At 40.1% G+C, this 20,527-nt stretch overlaps 2 protein-coding genes across 6 annotated transcripts in view; both read right to left on the bottom strand.

Moving 5' to 3' along the window:
- LOC141441584 (E3 ubiquitin-protein ligase RNF123-like) overlaps window positions 1-16,593 on the bottom strand; it is a 28,845-nt gene extending 12,252 nt beyond the window's left edge. For 4 of the 5 annotated variants that reach the window (XM_074106362.1, XM_074106363.1, XM_074106365.1 and 1 more), the window contains exons 1-18: window positions 16,489-16,593; window positions 16,137-16,255; window positions 15,674-15,727; window positions 15,164-15,276; window positions 13,971-14,090; window positions 13,059-13,165; window positions 12,300-12,407; window positions 10,325-10,413; window positions 6,563-6,668; window positions 5,640-5,787; window positions 4,947-5,046; window positions 4,565-4,659; window positions 3,737-3,895; window positions 3,303-3,400; window positions 2,725-2,795; window positions 2,442-2,573; window positions 1,233-1,395; window positions 531-668 (exon numbers count right to left, since the gene is read on the bottom strand). In XM_074106362.1, the coding sequence (XP_073962463.1) occupies window positions 531-668; window positions 1,233-1,395; window positions 2,442-2,573; window positions 2,725-2,795; window positions 3,303-3,400; window positions 3,737-3,895; window positions 4,565-4,659; window positions 4,947-5,046; window positions 5,640-5,787; window positions 6,563-6,668; window positions 10,325-10,413; window positions 12,300-12,407; window positions 13,059-13,165; window positions 13,971-14,090; window positions 15,164-15,276; window positions 15,674-15,727; window positions 16,137-16,255; window positions 16,489-16,577 (2,009 nt within the window). In that variant the 5' untranslated portion in view covers window positions 16,578-16,593. The remainder of the gene's footprint in view (window positions 1-530; window positions 669-1,232; window positions 1,396-2,441; window positions 2,574-2,724; window positions 2,796-3,302; window positions 3,401-3,736; window positions 3,896-4,564; window positions 4,660-4,946; window positions 5,047-5,639; window positions 5,788-6,562; window positions 6,669-10,324; window positions 10,414-12,299; window positions 12,408-13,058; window positions 13,166-13,970; window positions 14,091-15,163; window positions 15,277-15,673; window positions 15,728-16,136; window positions 16,256-16,488) is intronic. The other variant, XM_074106364.1, reaches the window with a different exon arrangement.
- A 2,170-nt stretch (window positions 16,594-18,763) lies between these two features.
- Window positions 18,764-20,527, bottom strand: part of LOC141441912 (uncharacterized) — a 5,770-nt gene continuing 4,006 nt past the window's right edge. The window contains exons 2-4 of the mRNA XM_074106802.1: window positions 20,216-20,359; window positions 19,490-19,672; window positions 18,764-18,943 (exon numbers count right to left, since the gene is read on the bottom strand). Coding sequence (XP_073962903.1) covers window positions 18,764-18,943; window positions 19,490-19,672; window positions 20,216-20,359 — 507 coding nt within the window. The remainder of the gene's footprint in view (window positions 18,944-19,489; window positions 19,673-20,215; window positions 20,360-20,527) is intronic.

Here is a 20,527-nt window from a genome sequence, read left to right as displayed (position 1 = left end):
CTGGATGGCAAACGAGCAAGTGGGTCTCCTGATGATAAGAGATCACCACCGCCCATAGACACCTGCAACACCACGGGGATTGCAGATGCGTTGCCAACCTAGAGGCCTAAGATGGGATACCTCAAGTGCCAGTAATTTCACCGGCTGTCTTACTCTCCACGCCGAAACACAACAGAGCAAGCACTGCTGTTTCGCGGCAGGATTAGCGAGCAAGATGGTGGTAGCAATCCAGGCGGACCTTGCACAAGGTCCGACCACCTGCTGTCGTTTATCGCTATCCCGCGGGAACTATGCAATTTTTCGGAATAAAACTATCCTTTGTCCTTCCCCGAGACTAAAACTATCTGTGTGTGGTTCAGCGGAGAAGAAGAAGAAGAAGAAGAAGTAACAAACAAACAGATAGACTTACAAACTTTCGTATTTATAATATTAATAAGAATTACGATGCGCCGAATTTCGAGTGTTTTTCTTTCTTCTTTTAAAATAACCGCGAGTAGCCCGTGTGTCCCATCATCTAGGCGAAGTTTTACCTGGCAGCCAGGTGGGGCCACTGCCGGTGTCTGAAGCCAAAGCCGGAGCCGTGCCAGAAGCGCACGAGCACCCAGTTGCTCTGTGCCCATGCGCGGTTCTGGTACGGACGCACCAGCTCTTCTACCATGCTCATCTGTCTGCAAAATGACTCCATTTTGTGAGCACTGTTGTAATATTATTTGAAGAACTAAGTACCTAATAAGAGTTATAACCAAAATATATGTATAAGCTCACTTTGTTTAAGCTTAATTTCCTTTATATAATATAAACGAAACATAAAATTTTAAAATAAATTATAAACAACCACATTGCTCATCCGCGACCTTACCATAGCTAGCTACTTCTATGTAATAAATCATGCTCATGCCGTTTTTCCACCTCCACACTGTAAGAACACACACAAATTATACAAACAAATCCACCACTATCACACACCACACACCTACACACATTGACAGCACATCGAACCGAACTATGCTATGAGTAAGCTCATCCTTGACAAAGCAATACCTAAGCTCTTACCTACACACTTATGTACATGAGTCGCTACAGTATACATACACTACACACACACGTTTCGAACTCAACCAGAGTTCATTTTCAAAGCAATACACTCACTTACTTCACCTAGATGCTGTTTGAGTCTAAAGAAATATTATTTAATAGGTGATATTGTTTAAAATAAATAATGACGGTCTTACTGTTTGAGGGGCACCCGTTCGATAGCCCTCATGGTGCCCGGCTGCGTGGCGAAGGAGGCCAGGGTCTGGACCAGGGACTCCCGTGTGCTGGCCAGCACTATGCGCTGATCGGCGAATTCGGCGCAGAGGAACGATGCGCAGGACACCACCAGCTCGTCCCAATCTGAACAGGTGTGCCAATTATGAAAAAATGCAATGATAATTAAGGAACAGCCAAGATGAACAGACAGGCAACAAACTAATAATAATAATAAATAATAATTAATCCATTTATTTCGGGCAACTTGCCCCCACCCCCCATCCCATCCCAGCCTATATACGTCCCACTACTGCTGAACCCCTCCTCGTCCACTTTAGTGCTGGGCTTATTCGGCGTTGAAGTAGCTATGACCCTCCTTGTTTTGTACCAGGTTGTAACCTACTCATGGGCAGTGGTGATCGATCATTTCCCATCAGATGACCCGCATGCTCGTTTGTATCTCTTTCATGTCATAACAAAAAATAAATGAAAAAAACCCAAATCGGTAAGTCCCATGTCCCATGTCGGTAAGTACCGGCTTAGTTTTTTTTTTGTTTTTCATAGTAAAGTAATAGGTGCTCGCATCCTATCCAATTCGAGACACCAATAACTCCGATGGGTGCAACTGCTTCCCCCTGACGTAGAACCAAGTTTTACTTATAATAACTAGCAAACTGAATTTCATTTTTTTCAATAACAGTTTTCTGACAGATTAAACAGGTGAAAAATCAAGGCCCTAAATCAAATCTTGAACACAGTCATTAAGTTCAAGTCCGTGTATCTATCTAAATCTAGTTGGCAACTTAATTGGACCCAAGACATACTAACGTATTTCTGCATAAACATGATTATTTCTGGCTCGCCTTGGTGGCCCAGTTGGCGGTTCCTGATCTGATTTTTTATAATGAATAAAACGATTCGTACAGTCACCAGCACCAATATCTGACACAACAAGCGTGCATTAATATCTGATACGACTCTATTTCTAGGGCCGGAAGGACGTATCAGATATTTTTGCACGCTCCGCTGTGGCAGATATTAATGCTGGTGACTGTACATATTTTACGTATGCTAATGATGGAAATGGATCGAACCGGGGCATGGATCGAACCGGGGCCATAAGCTTCGTAGTCAGGTACTTTAACCACTGGGCAGACCGATCTTCGAAAAAGTAACAAGTAAACATTTACCCGGTATCTGTTGAACAGGCACGGTGGGGTGCATGTACAGCCGCAACGTGTTGCATAGCTCCAGCATGGCATCCACGTGGTACTCAGGTACGAAGGCGAAAAGCGACTCGGCAAATTCTCGCGCTACGCCCTCTGTTAGCCAATGAAAGCGAATTAGCTCGTTGAAATGGCTATGGGCAGAGCATATAGCGAGGAGAACAGATGGCCGTTGGGGCCAAAAAGTTCTCGTATGGAGAGCATGGATTGGGAATGGAGTTTTAATTGAAAAAGTCTATTGACTTACGACTCGTCGATCCAACTTGAGTGTTTGACGCGATCTGTGGCGTGTTGGCTCTCGAATTTGCTGTCTGGGGACTGAAAAAAATATAATACGTTGGAGAAAGCCGTGCTGGCCTAGTTTGACCTATGGCCTCTCAAAAAGAGAATCGTGGGTTTAAACCCAAGCTCGTTTCTCTAAGTTTTCGAAACTCAGTGTGAAATTACATTAGTAATTTTTCACGATTTTTACGGCGAAGGAAATCATCGTGACGGAACCTGCACAAACCTACGAAGCTGCTTAGGTGTGTCTGAAATTTTCGCACTGGGCCCGCGTGGGAACTACGGCGCAAGTCCTTTCACTCTGAGAGGAGGCCCTGTGCCCAGCATTGGGACGTATATAGACTGGAATGATGATAATGTTTATGGTAGTTTATTTATTAGGCCACGTCTGCGCCCAAACTGTGGAAGTTATAAAGACACTCCGCATTCCTCACCAATAGTGGCGGGCAAGTATATGTCACCGCTAGTGGCTTAATTTGTGGCCTGTAGCCACTTTGCCTGTCCCACTAGTGGCTTACAGTGTACGTCAACTAATGGTCTTACCTTTGATCAGAGCTGGATGTATATTCTAGTTGTAGAGACGCATAGCTGCCTCTAGTCAGCAGAGAGCTCTTTCCTGGTAGAATTTCCTTACTAGCCACCTAAAAAGTGATAAATATAAGACACGACTTTCATCAATGTACCGAATTTTGTGAAGAAGAATGGCATCCACTGCTACTCGTTTCTTAGGAAATCAGAGCTTAAGGCTGCGTTTCCACCAGAGATGTGCGAGAAAGCCGCTACACGCCCTCGCTACGCACCCTCGCACCGCTCATTTACCTCGCACATCTCTGGTGGAAAGAGTCACACGTTCCACAACCTCGCACCGCTCAGCTACATCTGTAGTAGAAGCATAAAATCAGCCACGCTACGGTCACTCCTGCTCCCGCCCTGTTGTGAAAGACCTATGGGGAAGAAAACATCAAATTCCGAGCCACCTGGTTGACCTGGGTGTGTGCAGCGTAGTCCGCGTCCGAGGAAAGCCGCATGGAGTGCAGTGTACCAGCGAAGTGCTTGGCGAGCTCCGACTGGCGCTGCTTCGTCCAGATCGCTCCAATAACCCACGACATCTGTAACGCGCCAGCTTCAAGCTTCTCCTGTGGAAAATGTTGACAATGTTGATGTGCTGGCTGAAAATCAGCGCTGGGGTGTGTTTAACGCTTTAGCATTATGCTGAACCAGTGTCCGATTCAGAACCGCAATAACACATACCTTTGTGTTGTTTATTTGTAACTAATAATATTGTTGTGTCTTGTGTTGTGAATAAATGTATTTCTTTCTTATCTTTGATGTAAAACTACCACGAAACTTATATATCCGTACTGTCTAAACTACACATACACATGCATTCGCATTATACATGCGAAAGTCACTCCGTCTGTCTGCCTGTGTCTGTAAAACAGGACCGTATTGTCAACGCGCGGACACTCGCAATCACATTCACCAACTCTTTCTACCCTCACCTTATATCCTGTGATAGAAAGAAGTGGAGAAAACTATTGCGATTCCGAGTGGATCAGACAATATAGGTACGTAAAACTCGTATCGTAACGCCTACATAAAACCATTTTTTGGTCCACTACCTGTATGTTTCAGTCTATTTAAAGACGGTTCTATTTGTATTGGTTCTGTTTGTTTATTTGTATTCTGTGTGTCTATCCTGTATTGTTCATGTTGGCAAATAAATCAATCTTCTTCTTCTTCTTCTTCTATATTCAGAAAACGTAAACACCTACTATTATATCATAGAATAATTATAGCTTTACCTCGTACACACTCTTGGACCTCTCAAGCTCTTGGTACATTTTCTCAGTCAATTCTCTTTTTATACGCTCCGTCTCGGTTAGTTGCGTTTTCAATACTGTTGATAAATATAAAACATTTTCATATTGTGATCAAGGTAGAGCGAGATGTCTACACCGCTCCTGCGCCTCTCAAAAGGTTCATCATTTTTTTTTTTGCACTGAAACTAGAAAGAGACGCCTCTTTCCATCTGGCGCCTAGAACGGCTGCTCCTCTTACTCTACCCCAGGGGCGGCGCTGGTAATAACACACTTTAGATACTTTGTTTCGACTCAAAAGGAGCCAATTTGAAGGCAAAAATTCAAATTTTGTTCTGCCAGTGACTTATAAGTAAATGTAACTAACTTGTAGCGTTATGCAGCTCGGCTGATATCGTCATCATCCTGTGCTCGATGTCGTGGAGACAGTCAGCCATGTCTAGTTGATTGTCTCTCAACTCACACAACTAAAAAAGTTGTAATAAAAGTACTGTTATACAATTACTTAAGTAAGTGAGTTTTGCAGGTGGTAGGACCTTGTGCAAGGTCCGCCCAGATTGCTACCACCATCTTGCTCGCTAATCCTGCCGTGAAGCAGCAGTGCTTGCACTGTTGTATTTAGGCGTGGAGAGTAAGACAGCCGGTGAAATTACTGGCACTTGATGTATCCCATCTTAGGCCTCTAGGTTGACAACGCATCTGCAATACCCCTTGTTGCAGGTGTTTATGGGCGGTGGTGATCTCTTACCATCAGGAGATCCACTTGCTCGTTTGCCATCCAGTCGAATAAAAAAAAATCAGGAATTAAGATAATTACTTAAAGTTGGTTAAACAGTGTTAAAGTTTTAAAAACGCGTGTTGCAAGCGTCATTTCCTTTTCATAGAGCTTTGCATAATGCGTTTATTGTATCCATACAAATTAACGCGCCTCGAACAGCGCGATAAAAAACACGCCGCATACAAAGGCCCTTACAGATAACTAGCATGTGATGCCAACAACCGTGTAGAGGATCATGACAATAAAGAAGGGAAAATAACATTAAAATGGCGATGGTAATACCTTCTCGGCATGTTTGATAGCAGCGCCATGGTATAGAGCCAGCAAACCGTCCAGCAGTCGAAGGTAGGCTGTCCTCACGTCTATGGAGCCAGCCCCGGGCATCATGGAACGAGCTCCTTTCAACGCAAGAGCTGTTTCGCCGGTAGACCTGATGGTTGAACAGTTATAAAGATAATACGTACTACGAGTAGAGTATCCCTCTAGAACAGAGGTTCCAAAACTTTTTTCTCGTAGACCATTTTCTGAGTTTTACTGTTTTTGGTAAAACGACTGAGAAACAATTGCAGGCCTAAACTGGGCTTTAGGTTATTACGAGGACGTGGGAAGTAAAAAATAAGGTAAATCGTCAATTACTGGCCTCCCTTCAATAACTGGCCACCTTACAATAAAAATGAATTCTATAGCTACTTAGTATAAACAGTGTTAATTTTTTAGTATATAAGGTGTCAATTACTGGCCACTCTTCAATAACTGAGGGGCTACTACGAAACTGGAAAATGGAAGTTCGTATCGCACCGTGAGCGGGACGGCAACATACGAAGTTCGAGTTTTGCACTTCGTAGTTAGGGCCTGCAGGGCGTACTACGATAGCGACGGCGTAAATTATTCGTATTGAGAATTGTACAGCGCCCCTACAACTAATTTACGCCGTCGCTATCGAGTACGGTCACTGTAAACTCATGGTAGTGGTACAGGGCTACTACGAAACTCGAAACTCGAATTTATTACTATTTGCAAGAAGGACCGCACGACACGAACTTCGAGTTTCGAGTTTCGTAGTAGCCCTGCTGGCCACCTTATACTAAAATTAATTGTAGTCACCTATAAATATAACTTATTTTTAGTATAAGGTGGCCAGTAATTGTCGATTTATCCTACTATGTCAAGAATATTTAACTGTATGGTATGTTAAGTATACCCACCTGTTTGGCATAGGAGTCATAGCCGGGTGCATGAACCGGGCCATCGAAGAAATGACCTGAGGCAGCGTGGCCAGACCGGGAGAGCCAGCCGCCATCTCGCTCACTCCTGCAATTCGGAAGCCTAGTTGTACAGGTCGATTCACAAGAGCTGGCACGAATGGATTGAATGAGTAAATGCAAATATATGTGTGTTATCTGTATATTATTTGAATACAAACATGAAATGTATTATTTTATATATTTATTTTAATTTTCGCCCCCGCAGCCGTGATCTGCTGGCAGTTCCCAAAGCTCGCATGCGTGCGCAGTGTCACACAAGAACTCACCTCTCATTCGAGCTTTAATACTGAATCATGCGCTTCTTGCATCGGCGCCGGATTGTGATATCTTTGCTAAGTAGTAGCTGGAAGACATATAGCGAGTGTATGAGGTTCTCCGAGGCGAAGGATGACCGTCCGTCTTCACTAAATTGTTTGTAAATGTTAATTCTGTTATCTTATGTGCCATGTGTCATGTGTTGTGCTTGTTAATATTTTATGAATTTCACAGTGCTTTGGCTTGTCTGTAATGCGGTGTAGTTATTTCATTAAATAAATAAAAAAACAGTGTCCTACAGAAATGTCTAAGCGTGCCAGGTCCTGTGAATCGACCTGTAGGTACTACTAAAGCTGTATCTGTAAAGATGAAAAAAAAAAAACTATCCGGTAGGTACAGCACATTTCGCTCCAAAAGACCTAAACTCAAATCGCTGATGTTGGGAAAGCAACCGCCAAGCTTTAACACGTTGGTTATACATAGGCACACACATTATACATCACCTATACTTAATGTTGAAGACCGTTTTAACGGAACCCTAAAAGCTATAATTATTCTTATATAATTATACTTTCAGTTAGATCCGTTCCACACGAACGCCCACCTAAGCATACACCGTGTTTTTCATGATTTCCGTTACCTTCGACAATTCATTGATAGAAACTACTTGGTACTTAATTAACTTTAGGACCAAACAAAAAAATATTAATTTTATTCAATTTTTTTTTTTGTTGCTTTTTTCAAAAAAGTTATTTTTTCCTTCGTGGCCAAAATGGCAAAGACGCTTTGTAGTTTTCTTAACCTTCTTTTGCTAAATAGTTGTGTGAATTAAAAATCTTTAGTTACGAACTTTATTGTTTTACGCTCATAATTAATTATCTTAATTCTTGATTTCCTTTTAAATAGTAAGTACATAAGAGTTAGGCCTCTAGTGTCTTAGATAAATTAACTGCTTTTGTCCTGTTGAGTGTTCCCTTAAAGTTAACGGAAATCAAAAATAACACTGTGTACAATAGCTAAATATTACAAAAATCCGTATACCTAATTCACGGACAAAATTTCATCAGCGAACCTTGATCTCATCACTGTAGCTGTGTTGAATTATAAACCGTAGTTTTTCCAACGGCCCGTGCTGCACCGCTTGTTAAAGTTTAATGTGGCTTGAATATGCGATACCTGGGGGGCAACTACGAAATTTGAAAATCAAAGTTCGTATCGTACGGTCCCGTCCGTCCTCCTCATTCTCGTATTGAATAACATAAGCGTCAGCGGGACGGCAAGAGACGAAGTTCGAATTTTGCACTTCGCAGTATAGGGCCAGCTTCATTCATCATCATCATGGTGCATTTAAAATCTTCGAATCTGTTTCAACATTCTCTGATAGTTTCCGATGAATCCATATTGAGTTCTCTAATTTTTCGCCGAAAATAATTTCCGTAAATGATTCATTTTCCAACTGTTTCATGTTGACGAATGTTTTTCTTTTCAAACTGTAAGTATTTTAGGATTGTTATATAAATATAAATTATACTAGCTTTTGCTCGCGGCTCCGCCCGCGTGGTATTCGGTTATCGCGCGCTGTTTGTTCCCTCGGGAACCGTGCATTTTTCGGGAGAAAAAGTAGCCTATGTCACTCTCGGGCCCATAAAATATCTCTATGCCAAAAATCACGTCGATCCGTCGCTCCGTTACGGCGTGAAAGACGGACAAACACACAAACACACTTTCGCATTTATAATATTAAGTATGGATAACTGTACAAACCTAACGAAAAACATCACCATTCAATTCATCATCATCATTTTCATTCTTTATCGGACTCAGATTCGTATGAAGTATTACATTATTGTGGCAAGGGGTTTCGTCTCTATGTTTTAGAATGCATGGAGATAATTAGATACAACAGTATGGGGTCTATTATTAATGAGCAGGTAAATTTAGTTTCATCTCCCTTGCTACGGCTTGGATATAATTTCAGCAATGGTAGTTAATAAAACATGCATGGACAGTAAATAAATAAAAAAACAAGGTAGTTTTGAAGGACGGTTAAAAAATTTATTATTTTTTTGTGGGTAGTTTTGTTTTGTTCCATGAAATATATGTGGGTACTTGGGGAGTTACAGTGACAAATTAAAACGGCGGTTGTGGTTCGTTAGTCTAACAACTGGTAGCATGGTGTACGGTCACTCAGAAGATGAGCTCTGGTTGAGTTCGAAACGTGTCAGTGTAGTGTGGTGGTGGTGGTGGTAATAGATGGGTTTCTGTGATTTGTGTGTGTTCTTACAGTGTGGAGGTGGAGAAACTGCATGAACACGCATATTTTGCATAAGCTTAGCTATCGTAAGGTCGCGGGTGAGCAAGGAAATTCTTTTAGTTCATTGATATGGACCTCCGCAAAGTAACGCCTGATTCAATAAATTATGTAACATCCTCAATAGTTGAGAAATTAACCATTTGGGAAAAGTATTTTCGGTGAAAAGTCATGATCCCTCCATTATCGTGCCTCGGATCTTTATCGGGTCTTGGATGTTTAATATGTATTTAAGTATGTATTTATCCATATAAGTATGTCTATCCGTGGCCTAGTGTCCACAGTACAAGCTTTGCTTAGTTTGGGACTAGGTCAATTGGTGTCAAGCGTCCCGTGATATATCTACCTATATTTTTTTATCAGCTCGCATAAGCCGCACCTTTAAAATTAAACTGAAACAATTCGAAATATTCACAGTTCCAAAACAAACTTTAAATATAAGACAGGCTGGTTGAATTTTAAAACAATCGAATTATTTAAGTGTAATTTTAAAGGTGCGAAGTATGTAATGTTCCTTATAATGTATTGTTTGTCATATCATAACTCTTTTTTTATCTGAATCCATTAAAACAAACCTAAATAAACCTATCGCTTTAGTGAGATGTCTCTATGATTGATTTTTTTGGAGTATTTTTTTATTTCAGCTCCAAATTTGTTACTTTTACAGGTATCCCGTGAAACCATATCGTAAATACAAAATGAGACATGGATGCACAGAAAAACCAGAAAAAGATACCGATCAGAAAAATTAATTAGTAATTTGATTGCTTAGTAGCGACATCTCTTGTCTGGGTCAGCGGTTAGTTCCGAAAGAATGTGACGTCTGTCGACGCAACGTAGATGTCGCTAGTGCTGCTGCTTAAGTAGCATAGCATAGTAGAAATAAGCAACCTGAGATATGTATGCATAGGAAAAATTTGTGTCTAGATTCCTGTCCAGCAGTGGTGTAGGGGTTATAGCACGCAGCACGGAATGCTGAGGACCTGGGTTCGATTCCCAGTGCTGGTCTCTTTTCCTGGTTTTTCTGTGCATCCATTGTCTCAGTTTGTATCTACGATGAGATGTCTCTGCCTTTAAAAGGAATATGACCTCAACTCAAGTTTGGTAAAGTAAGTAAGTGTGGGGACGATAAATACCCATGTCAATGCCCCCGCCTCTGTTATAGTTGGGCTCGAAGCTCTGTATGAACGGACTGTCTTCGCCCAACACCTCGATCAGGTCCTGTCTGAAAGACAACACTCAGTATTATAGAAGACTAGGTAATAATAGGATATTTTTTATCCCGAAAAAAATTGGTTGGCTAATGGCTCGCGTGATGCAATGTCAGATGCACAAATTAAGATCACTTCTTACATCTAACGTTTCAATGACGTGCCATAATATATTGATAATGACAGCTTGTTTTTTTAAGCGACTTAAAGGAAAAGGAGGAGGTTATCAATTCGGTTGTATGTTTTTGGTTGTTAGGTACTTTAGAATTCCATCATTTATGAACCGATTTAAAAAAAAATCGTTTGTATAGGAATACTTCTAATTAGGTCCCATAATCCTCAAATCAGAATCTGACGATTGGATCCTAAGGAAATTGAGGGAACTCTTCAAATATTGTATGGTACTTATGGTTATTTGGATATATTTAGTAGTAACTCGTGCATTTGCTCTTGAGCATCATTTGGTGAAGTCAAACTAACGATAAAGACATGCGAAGACCACAGTTGACTACCGGAGTTAGGTACTACTCAATAACAAGTAGGTACATCACGGGTTTAATTTCAATTATTTTAGGACAGTTGCTAAGCAATTTATGCTCTTCGTAATGCATATGGTGAAGTGGAACGGATGGTGAAGCACCAGGACTTTTGAGTAATGAACGTCTCTGCATCGGAAAAAGCAATCTCGTAAAAGGTGATGAGCAGTTGACATTAAACGATTGTATTGTATCTTAAGTACATAATTCACACCAAAAATCGTGAAAAAAAATAACAAAAATCAACGAAACACTTTCAGTAATGGTGATTTATTTGAGTTTAGCTGTCAGAAAAATATAAAGATTGTTTGTACCTATTGTTTGGGCGATACAGGAAAAAAGAAAGTATGAAGAGGGGTAAGGAAACTGTCATTTACATTATGTGAGCCATAGACCACAGACTTGATTTTGCATAAATACTGACCATCTCCAACTGATAACGTAGTTGAACATTTTTAAATATAGATAAATCTATTTTTATGACTACTTATTAGTGGAGAGTGATCCCTAGATATTTTAATTTTGCATTTTTCCTGCACCACTTCATAACACACGTTGGCATGATAATTTAGAGCATGATGTTTTGTTCACAATCAAAAGTGCGAAAATTTGTCAAACTCACAAAACTTGCAAAATAAATGACAGTCAAAGTTAAATGACGCGCATGCGCACCTTAGCGCAGAACACGCTTAGGACACGGTATGTATGCTTATAGTGCAGTTACAATTCCTGACAAGTAATATTTGTTCGTAACAAGAATAATTAGTAATGATTCGCATAGTGAGTGACATACGTATAGTCGACCAAGAAATTGGTTTACTACAAGATTTAATGTTATTTGTAGCGCTTTTACGCATTCAATGCTACCTGACTTCCACAAGTGCCACCGACGCACATGTGCGTTCAAGATGTATGAATAATTACGACAGCGGCACTAGGTGAAGTTCCGGAAACGCATATATGCGTCGGTGGAACTGAATGCGTTAAAACGTCAAAGCCTATTTTCACTCACAAGTCAATAAGACAGTCAGCCTAATGGTTTTATATCTGAAGTAGGAACTGACAAATCATTAAAATTGGTAAAGTACTTTCTTGGTCGACTATACGTAAAACTACTAATCATACATTCTCAATGAACCGTAATAGCCACTATTACTATGTACTGTACACCGTACCTATATTTTGCGCATTGACAGTTGGTGAATTAAGTGCAACAACAGAAATCAGTTAAGTAGCTCATAAATGCCACGAAAATGCCTCTCTCTGTAGGTACATTGTAGTTGCAGATTAATAATTCATTACCAGCTCAAAAATGCCAAGAACATTCCAATCTCTTTAGGTACATTAGATTAGCAGCTTCTTACCGCAAAGTCCTCACGAGAAAAGGTAGGACTCCACCGAGGCGGTCCACGTTGTAAAAGTCCAGTTCACCGTCGATGAACGTCTTCGCTGGTAGGTAAGGTGGCATGTTACTGAAAATTTACTACCTATTTCAGTGCTTTTCTCGTAGGCTAAAAATCTAAATCTACACACGACTTTACAGCTAAGGTAATTGTTATGTACAGTTAAGGAAACTAAATAACGTACCAGGGTGGAACCTCTTCATAACCAATTTACCTATGATTTCTTTGGCAGATGTATGAGATGTTAACATGACATTAGTAGCACAAAGGTTCCACCGTGGTACATGATTCAATTTCCTTGACTTGCATCATTTTGAGCATCACAATCTCATCTCATCTATTTCTGGTGCGGACTGTACCGCAATAGGTAGGCTTCCTAAAAAAAATCATTTAGTCCATCAATTAGATTATAAAAAAATTGTGGACGAGTATTTTTTTCTTTTGTCAATGAAACAAAAACTAAACTAAAAAATGGTAATATTTTAATACCCAGCTGACTACCCAATTCCCACGATATTTTTTACTTAGATGCTAAGAGGCACAAAGCTTAGTTTCCACTGCGAGCGGAGCGAACTCCGTACGTACCTACTCAGTTTTACTTACATCGACCAACTTCATAGAGGTTCGGTGTAAGTACTTTCATCCAGCCGATCGTTGTACTCGTACGCTAAACTGAGTCCTTACGGTGTCCCTCCGCTCGCGACTTAAGATTCTACTTACGAGTGTCCGATTGGGTTCTCGTTCCACAGCTTCAGAATAGCACTCAGCAGGCGCGCATGACAGCACCAAGAGATTGCGGGTGAGTTGCGCGAAATGTTGAACAGCCGCTGAAAATATCATGTTGGTGTCCTTTTATTAAGTACATACAATATTTATTTTTCATCACACTTGCTTGTAAACAGTGTCGTAACATGCAGGCTACCTTAGTTGCAACCCCCCAAATAAAACCCTCGACCTTAATGTGCTTGTCATGAAACCCGTGGTCGCTAAACGAGACATTCCACGTACAAATTTTCTTGTCATGAAGCCCAAGGTCGGTAAATGAGTCAATGCTCGTACTGATGCTGCTGCGCGCGCTGCTGCAGGACCACAATATTAGGAAGAATTATATTTTTTCTTTTAGAAATATAAGATTTTACTCACAAATGCGATGAAAAACATTGTATGTCGCACGGGCGGTACTAGAATTACGAACATCGACTCATTAAATAGACTCTTGTTCGTAATTCCTTATTTACCGCCCTTAAGACACAATGTACTATTGTAGTGTTGTAATGGTGATGATGCGTTGTCGAGCATTTTGCGCGTGCCAAACCACTGTGCGGGGAGCGTGAACCAGGAAAACGTGCGCTTGCTAGTCGCATGTAGTCGTGGCCAAACCAAAAAGTATCAAAGGGTAGATTTTACGATTACCTATCCTCACATCACGTCAATTAGGTACAGATTTAGTGAAAAACGTTTTTCCCTCGTATTTAGTCGGATAAGTTCATATTTATCTTGCTTTGTTAATTAGAACGAAGAGCCGCTCGAATTGTCAATGAAGGGAAACTTTCTGGTCAGGCCGGCGTAGGTTCCAGAACTTTGACAACTTAAGTCGTGCTTTGAAAAGGTTCATCAAAGATTATATTTTACCATGTCCAGGATACAGTTGTCCATGATATACCGTCGAAACTTCTCCAGGAATATCTTCCGAGTGGACGGCACCATGTTGGTTCCGTCAGTGTTGTCCAACAGCATTAGAAGGAACTCCAGCTGTATCAGTTTGAAATAAGCATTCATTATCTTTTAAATACAACATCAAAATGATTACTATTACGAGTATATACATATAAATGTCTTTGATTTTTTAATTGTAATACTTTTTTTTGATACTTCTGTAACAATGGTAGCTTAAAAGTGTTACAAGATAATTATATTTCGAATAGGCTAATTATTAGCTTTCATTTGATATCCTTCTTGTTACAATAAAAAATCTCTTCTGTATTTATTTTTTGCGATGACGCTATTTTGAAATTTAAATGTGAGCCAAATAAGTGGTCTAACCATAACAAGTTCCTATAATATGTTTTTTTTTTATTCGACTGGATGGCATGGCAAACGAGCAAGTGGGTCTCGTGATGGTAAGAGATCACCACCGCCCATAAACATCTGCAATACCAGGGTTATTGCAGATGTGTTGCCAACCTAGAGGCCTAAGATGGGATACCTCTCCACGCCTAAACACAACAGTGCAAGCACTGCTGCTTCACGGCAGGATTAGCGAGCAAGATGGTGGTAGCAATCCGGGCGGACCTTGCACAAGGTCCTCCCACCTGCATATGCATAATATGTCGCTAAAGTCGAACTTTCAAGTTGACAGACACGTCTATTGGCATTATTGTTTTGTGACATGCGAGCTTAGTTAGTAGATTAGTTATTCTGTGCTTTAGGGTGGTAGACCACATATTTGACTGATGTAGAAGACATATATACACATACGCTCGAAAAACATAATCTTCCTTCCGGCAGTCGAGTAAAAAGTCAAAGTCAAAGTCAAAGTCAAAATATCTTTATTCAATTTAGGCTATAACAAGCACTTATGAATGTCAAAAAAAAATCTACCCCCGGTTCGGAAAAACCTCTGCTGAGAAGAATCCGGCAAGAAACTCAACGAGACTGTCAGACACTAATTTCAGTTTGACATAATTATTAATCCTTCTACTAATAATGCCAGAACAGAATTAGAAATTAATTTTAGAACGTAACTAATCACTTAGTTTAACAAAGGCAAGTCGAAAATTGATGAATATTATTACGGTCTACCAACTCCTATAACATTATTGTACCTGGATTTGCTCTAAAGGTGCAATGGCTTTGGTTATCTTAAGACAATCCTCTTTGTACTGCGCTTCTTTAGTAGCATCGTCCTGGGTTGACGTGAAGTACTTAGTGATTTTCTCTGCAAACACACATTATGGGATAATCAATGTGAATAGGGCAGCGGCTTTCGTGAATTCTGCCCACAGCCAAAGGCCGCATCAAGAACTAGTTCGTTTATGGTTAGGTTAGACACTAGTCCACAAAGAGCGAGGAAGTAGCTGTCGACTATTTTCTCGCTCATAAATCGAACAGAATAGATCCCGAGTCGGTAAAAAAGACAGATATATAATAGTTGATACGGAATCACGCTTCTCGCTGCTCGCCAGCTCGTGTCTAGTTTCTAGCTCTAATCGCTTCTCGCTCATCGTCGTGGGGGGGGGCAACGGGGGGTCAACGATCGTCACTTGTTACAATCCAATCGGGCCCTGGCATTCCTACGATGGCTCTGTGTGTAGCATTTGGTATAGTTGTCTCACCTACGCCAGTTGGTGTAAGAGGAGTGCGGGTTATTGTGCCTTTTTCTGCCATTTCTGAAAAAAAAGATTGTCATACAACCAGTGTGTAAAATTCTGGTATAAACATCTATAAAAAATTTAAAGGGTAGCGCATTAGAGCGACAATGAGGACGGAAAAGGAGAAAATGCCGCACCATCAAAAAAGGGTTTAGAGGACAAAGCGTAGAATTTACTTTTGACTTTACAAAAATAGATTATTTATTCATATCTGGGTATGGAAGACGAAGCGTTGGCAGGCCTTCCACTACACAGACTGACGACATTGTGAGAGTTGCGGACAACCTGAGGATACAAGTGGCGAGTTGTTCATTTTGGCGTTCTGGAAGGAGAGGCTTTTGTTCAGCAGTGGACGTCTTCCAGTTGATGACGATAATGACGATCAGGGTATGGATATTGTCATTGGGTAACTCGTGAGACATCGTACCAGCTATCCTGGGATCCGTCTCCCCGTGTACTGAAGTGGGTCGCTGCCACCACGGGCTGCGTATGATGGTGCGCAGGACCGCATCGTCAGGGCACTTCACGTTCAGGAAGTTATCAAACCTAAAATAAAATCATTACAAGTACGAGTACTAAGATGTAAACCGCAGATCCGAGCTACTACGAAAGACTTTTTTTTTAATAATTTAAGTGAGACAAATGAAATCGCATTAAATTAACGCCAGCCAGTAAGTGGTGACTTTGCTATTCAATTTTTTTTCATTCTCATTTGAGTCTTCAGGAAAACGAAGAAGATCGAAGAGTCCCGAGTGACATTAACATTCTAGTAAACGTACGAGATTTTGTTGAAGAAAACATATTTGACGAGATGGTGCCTCGTCTCCCGATGCTGCATCAGCCCGCAGAGAACGTAGACACCCTCCATTTGCTGCGCGAACTGCATGTTCTGAAGACAAGCAAGATAATTACCATCATCATCATCTTCACATATACTATACCTACTACTACTACTACATTATCATCACGATCATCTACCTTTACTTTGATACCTTTACATATTGTTTGTTCTCTCGCGCTAATGAGTTTCCTATAATTTCACAAATTCCTCCGTAATAAATTATGTATGGTACTATTCAATGGAAAAAAACAATTGTGTAAACAAATGTGGTGACTGACATGACACTTGACTGACGACTGGCTGACTGACTGACTGACGTTGGCTCTAGTGATGTGAAAGCTCTTTAAGATACTTCAATCAGCAGTAAATAATTATTTTGAATTTACTCATATTTCATTATTTAATGTTTCCCTAAGTTTAATTTTAAAAATGGCGAATCACGTATTCTCTTAGTCCTGTTCAAGAGTCATTCACAATGTTTCCATGTCCCTTTTAACTTAAAATGTTTAATAGCATTTTCACGAAGTTTTAGAATTAGGTATATCTTCAAATATATATACCTAACGTTTTTTCCATACAAACTTACACTCCCCTTTATACCCCTTTAAGGGTAGAATTTTAAAATGGTGAACATGTATGTCCACTTATATTTTTTGACGTATATTTCCCCAAGGTTTATGATGGAGTATTTTAGAATTGAAGGGTCAGTTAAAATATGGATTAATTTAGAATTTTTTGCTGCTTAAGTAGCGTAGTAGAAAAAGGCAAGCTGAGATATGTGTGCATAGGAGAAATTTGTATCTTGACTCCTGTCCAACGGTGTTGTAGGGGTTATAGTACGCAGTACGGATTGCTGAGGACCTAGGTTCGATTCCCAGCGCTGGTCTCTTTTTCTGGTTTTTCTGTGCATCCATGTCTCAGTTTGTATTTTCGCTATAATTTAGAAGAGGCATTTTAAATTTACATAAGACAGGGAAATGAGAGTAGACACCAGGGAAGTGATTCAAAATGATTTTTTGGTCCAACAATGGACTCCACAGTAAATGATACTAGTAAATAGAAATCTACATAATTTCTACTATAATACTCTTTTATCGTCCAACTAGTGTTTACCCACGGCTTCGCACACGTAAATCATTAGGTCCAGCAGCTGAAATACCGGGATTTTTAAAAAATTGCCGTGGGAATTCCCGAAAATTAAATCGTTGTTTTCATTGACATTACATTAAAAAACAATCATGGTAAAATTTAATGACTCTAAGCCCAGCGGTTATTAGTTCGAAATTTTATCCCTATCTCGTGGGAATATCGAAATAAAAAGGTAGGCTATGTTTTATTCCAGATGTCAAACTATCTACATACCAATTTCATGACAAAGCTGAGCAGTTGTTATTTCAAGATTTTATCCCTATCCCATGGGAATATCGGGATAAAAAGTATCCTATGTCCAGGCTCCATATCCAGGTTATCTAACTTTTCGCCAAATTTCATCCAAATCCGTCCAGCCGTTTCAGCGTGAAGAAGTAACAAACATATTCACTCACTCACTCACAAACTTTCACATTTATAATATTAGTAGGATTAGTAGGATAGTAGGATAGGATTAGAAACCTTTATAAACCTTCATTAAATAGTGTAACTTAACACAAATAATTAATATCTACGAATAAATTAATTTGCAGAGCCAGCCATAATTATCGGTAGGTAAGGTTGGTTCAGTCAAATAATTAATTTTGTTGGTACAGCACTAAATTTCCAGAGACTAGACCGACCATAGACCAACTTCGGTGAGGAAAAAAATTATCATGTCAATTTGACAAATATAACGGATTTTCGTCTTCCAATTAATTCTATAAAATAAACATATTTACACGATTATTTAATGATAAAATGATTGTTAAAACAGTGGTGAGCTCATTGAGATGTGAATATGATCGGGATTGGCGTTTAAATGTAAGTAACTACGGAGTAATCGTGAAAAAATGCTTTGTTTACACAATTGATTTTTCCATTGATAGTATTATAGTTACTTAGTACTGAGCGGAGAGGCACCACATCAATGATTGATTATGGACGAAATATACTTAAATGACTTTCTGCTAAGTCTTGCTGTACATTGTTGGGATGGTTGCAATGATGGGATTTCTGAAAGCGCAGGTTGATAGTTCGATAAAAGCCATGTTAAGTAGCACTTTGCCTACTTTTAGAAAACTTTATACGATATTATTATAATTTATAACCGGTGACACCAAGTCGAAGAGCAGGCACTCCCTCACGATGCAGTGTTCCAGGACATCGCACAACGCCGCTTCATCCAGGAAAGTCCAGAGCAAATCCAGGATGGTACAGAGACGGGGCTGGGGCTGCGCGAGGAATGTGGCTGACAGATTATTCTGAAAAACACAGTCTTATCATCTTTCTGTTTTAACAATAGCTATAAGAGAATATTGTGTTTTATCAATCATGGTTTTTCATCAGCGAAGGCATAGCCGCATTTCATTCAGATAATAATCAAATGAAAAATAGAAATAAGTAGAAACGCGATCCAGATCCTGTCTTTAGACAAAAAAAATATTTAAAGCAGCGTTTCCACCAATATCTAATGTGCGAGGATGTGTAGCGAGGAATGTGGTTTTCATTAACCATTAGAAACTCTTCATTCACCCATCCTCGCTCCGCTCAGCTGTTCTCACCAGAGATGTGCTGTGCAAGGATGAGTAAATGAAGCGTTTATATTAGTTATGAAAAACACATTCCTCGCAACACATCCTAGCACATTATTGGTGTAGAAATGCTGCTTCACAGACACGCGAGACAGTATTCGTATGCGTATAATTCTTATTTTTTATGATTTATGGATGGATATTGAAGTATGGATGCCTTGCGAGTACCATTCTGGAACCTCCCTAGAAAACAGATCATTTAAATCCAAAACTCACAAAGTTCTCCTCTCTAGCCTTGTTAAAGAACTCAGTAGCGTGCTGGTCCACGTTTATTCCCCTGTTTTTGATACCGAGACTGCCTCGCAGTCGTGGCAGCAACTCTGCCACCACCACGTAGGATAATCGAAGAGTGCTTCCCAGCTCCACGATCACCAGACGGGCTAGAGACATGAGGAAGGCCTACGGAGGAAACAAATATTTATTATACCTTGACATGTTCATACGCGACACTTGGTACGTAGAAACCTGTCGCAGGGAGCCTCTGTTGCCTTTATTGAGTTTTTTTGATAAGTTGGGCCACTGCTGACTGCTACAGGTTCCCCATACGAACTTGTAAAGTTGAACTTAAAATTGAACAGCGATTGAATTCTATCTCACGATGGCAAGTGTACTCATAGGTGAGGCCAAAGATGTAACTCACTGGTTGAGCAACAAAACAACCTAAATAGAACAGTCCTAAATTCTTCTTATTAGGAAAAATAGACGACATTCTACGGACGGGTCGGACTGTGTCTTAATATAATAATACATTGAGAAGCAATTTAATTCATTTCACCAGCTGCCTTACTTTCTACACATACTATGAAGATGCCAATTCAAACGCTACTGTATTGTGTATAATTCTCAAGTTAACGACATTATTATCCATGCAAGAGGTAATATTTCTCAGTTCATTAATAATTTCGTTTATTACATTATCTTTAATAAGGGCTTTATTTTTACTTTTCTAGACATCTTCTTGGTCTCTTGGTTCTGTGCGTCGACAACCTGATGCGGCGAGGCGCGGGGAGTGTACGCTGCAGAATTCGAGCTGTGGATTCGCAGGGCCACTTCATCTTCAGCTACTTTTGATGATTCAGATTTAGCCTGGATTTAAAATATTAGAGTTATAATGGAGTTCAAGGTCAAAGCTATGTGATGATCTAAATAGAGGGAGCGAGAGAGAGAGACAGGGAGAGAGACAGACAGACAGATTTAAAGCATTTTTGCAAAAACTCCCTGATTAATATGTAGATTTAGGTGTCATGAAGTGTT

This window comes from Choristoneura fumiferana, chromosome 24, assembly GCF_025370935.1.
Source record: "Choristoneura fumiferana chromosome 24, NRCan_CFum_1, whole genome shotgun sequence".
Classification (NCBI taxonomy): Eukaryota; Metazoa; Arthropoda; class Insecta; order Lepidoptera; family Tortricidae; genus Choristoneura; species Choristoneura fumiferana.
This window is presented reverse-complemented; position numbering and strand designations above follow the sequence as displayed.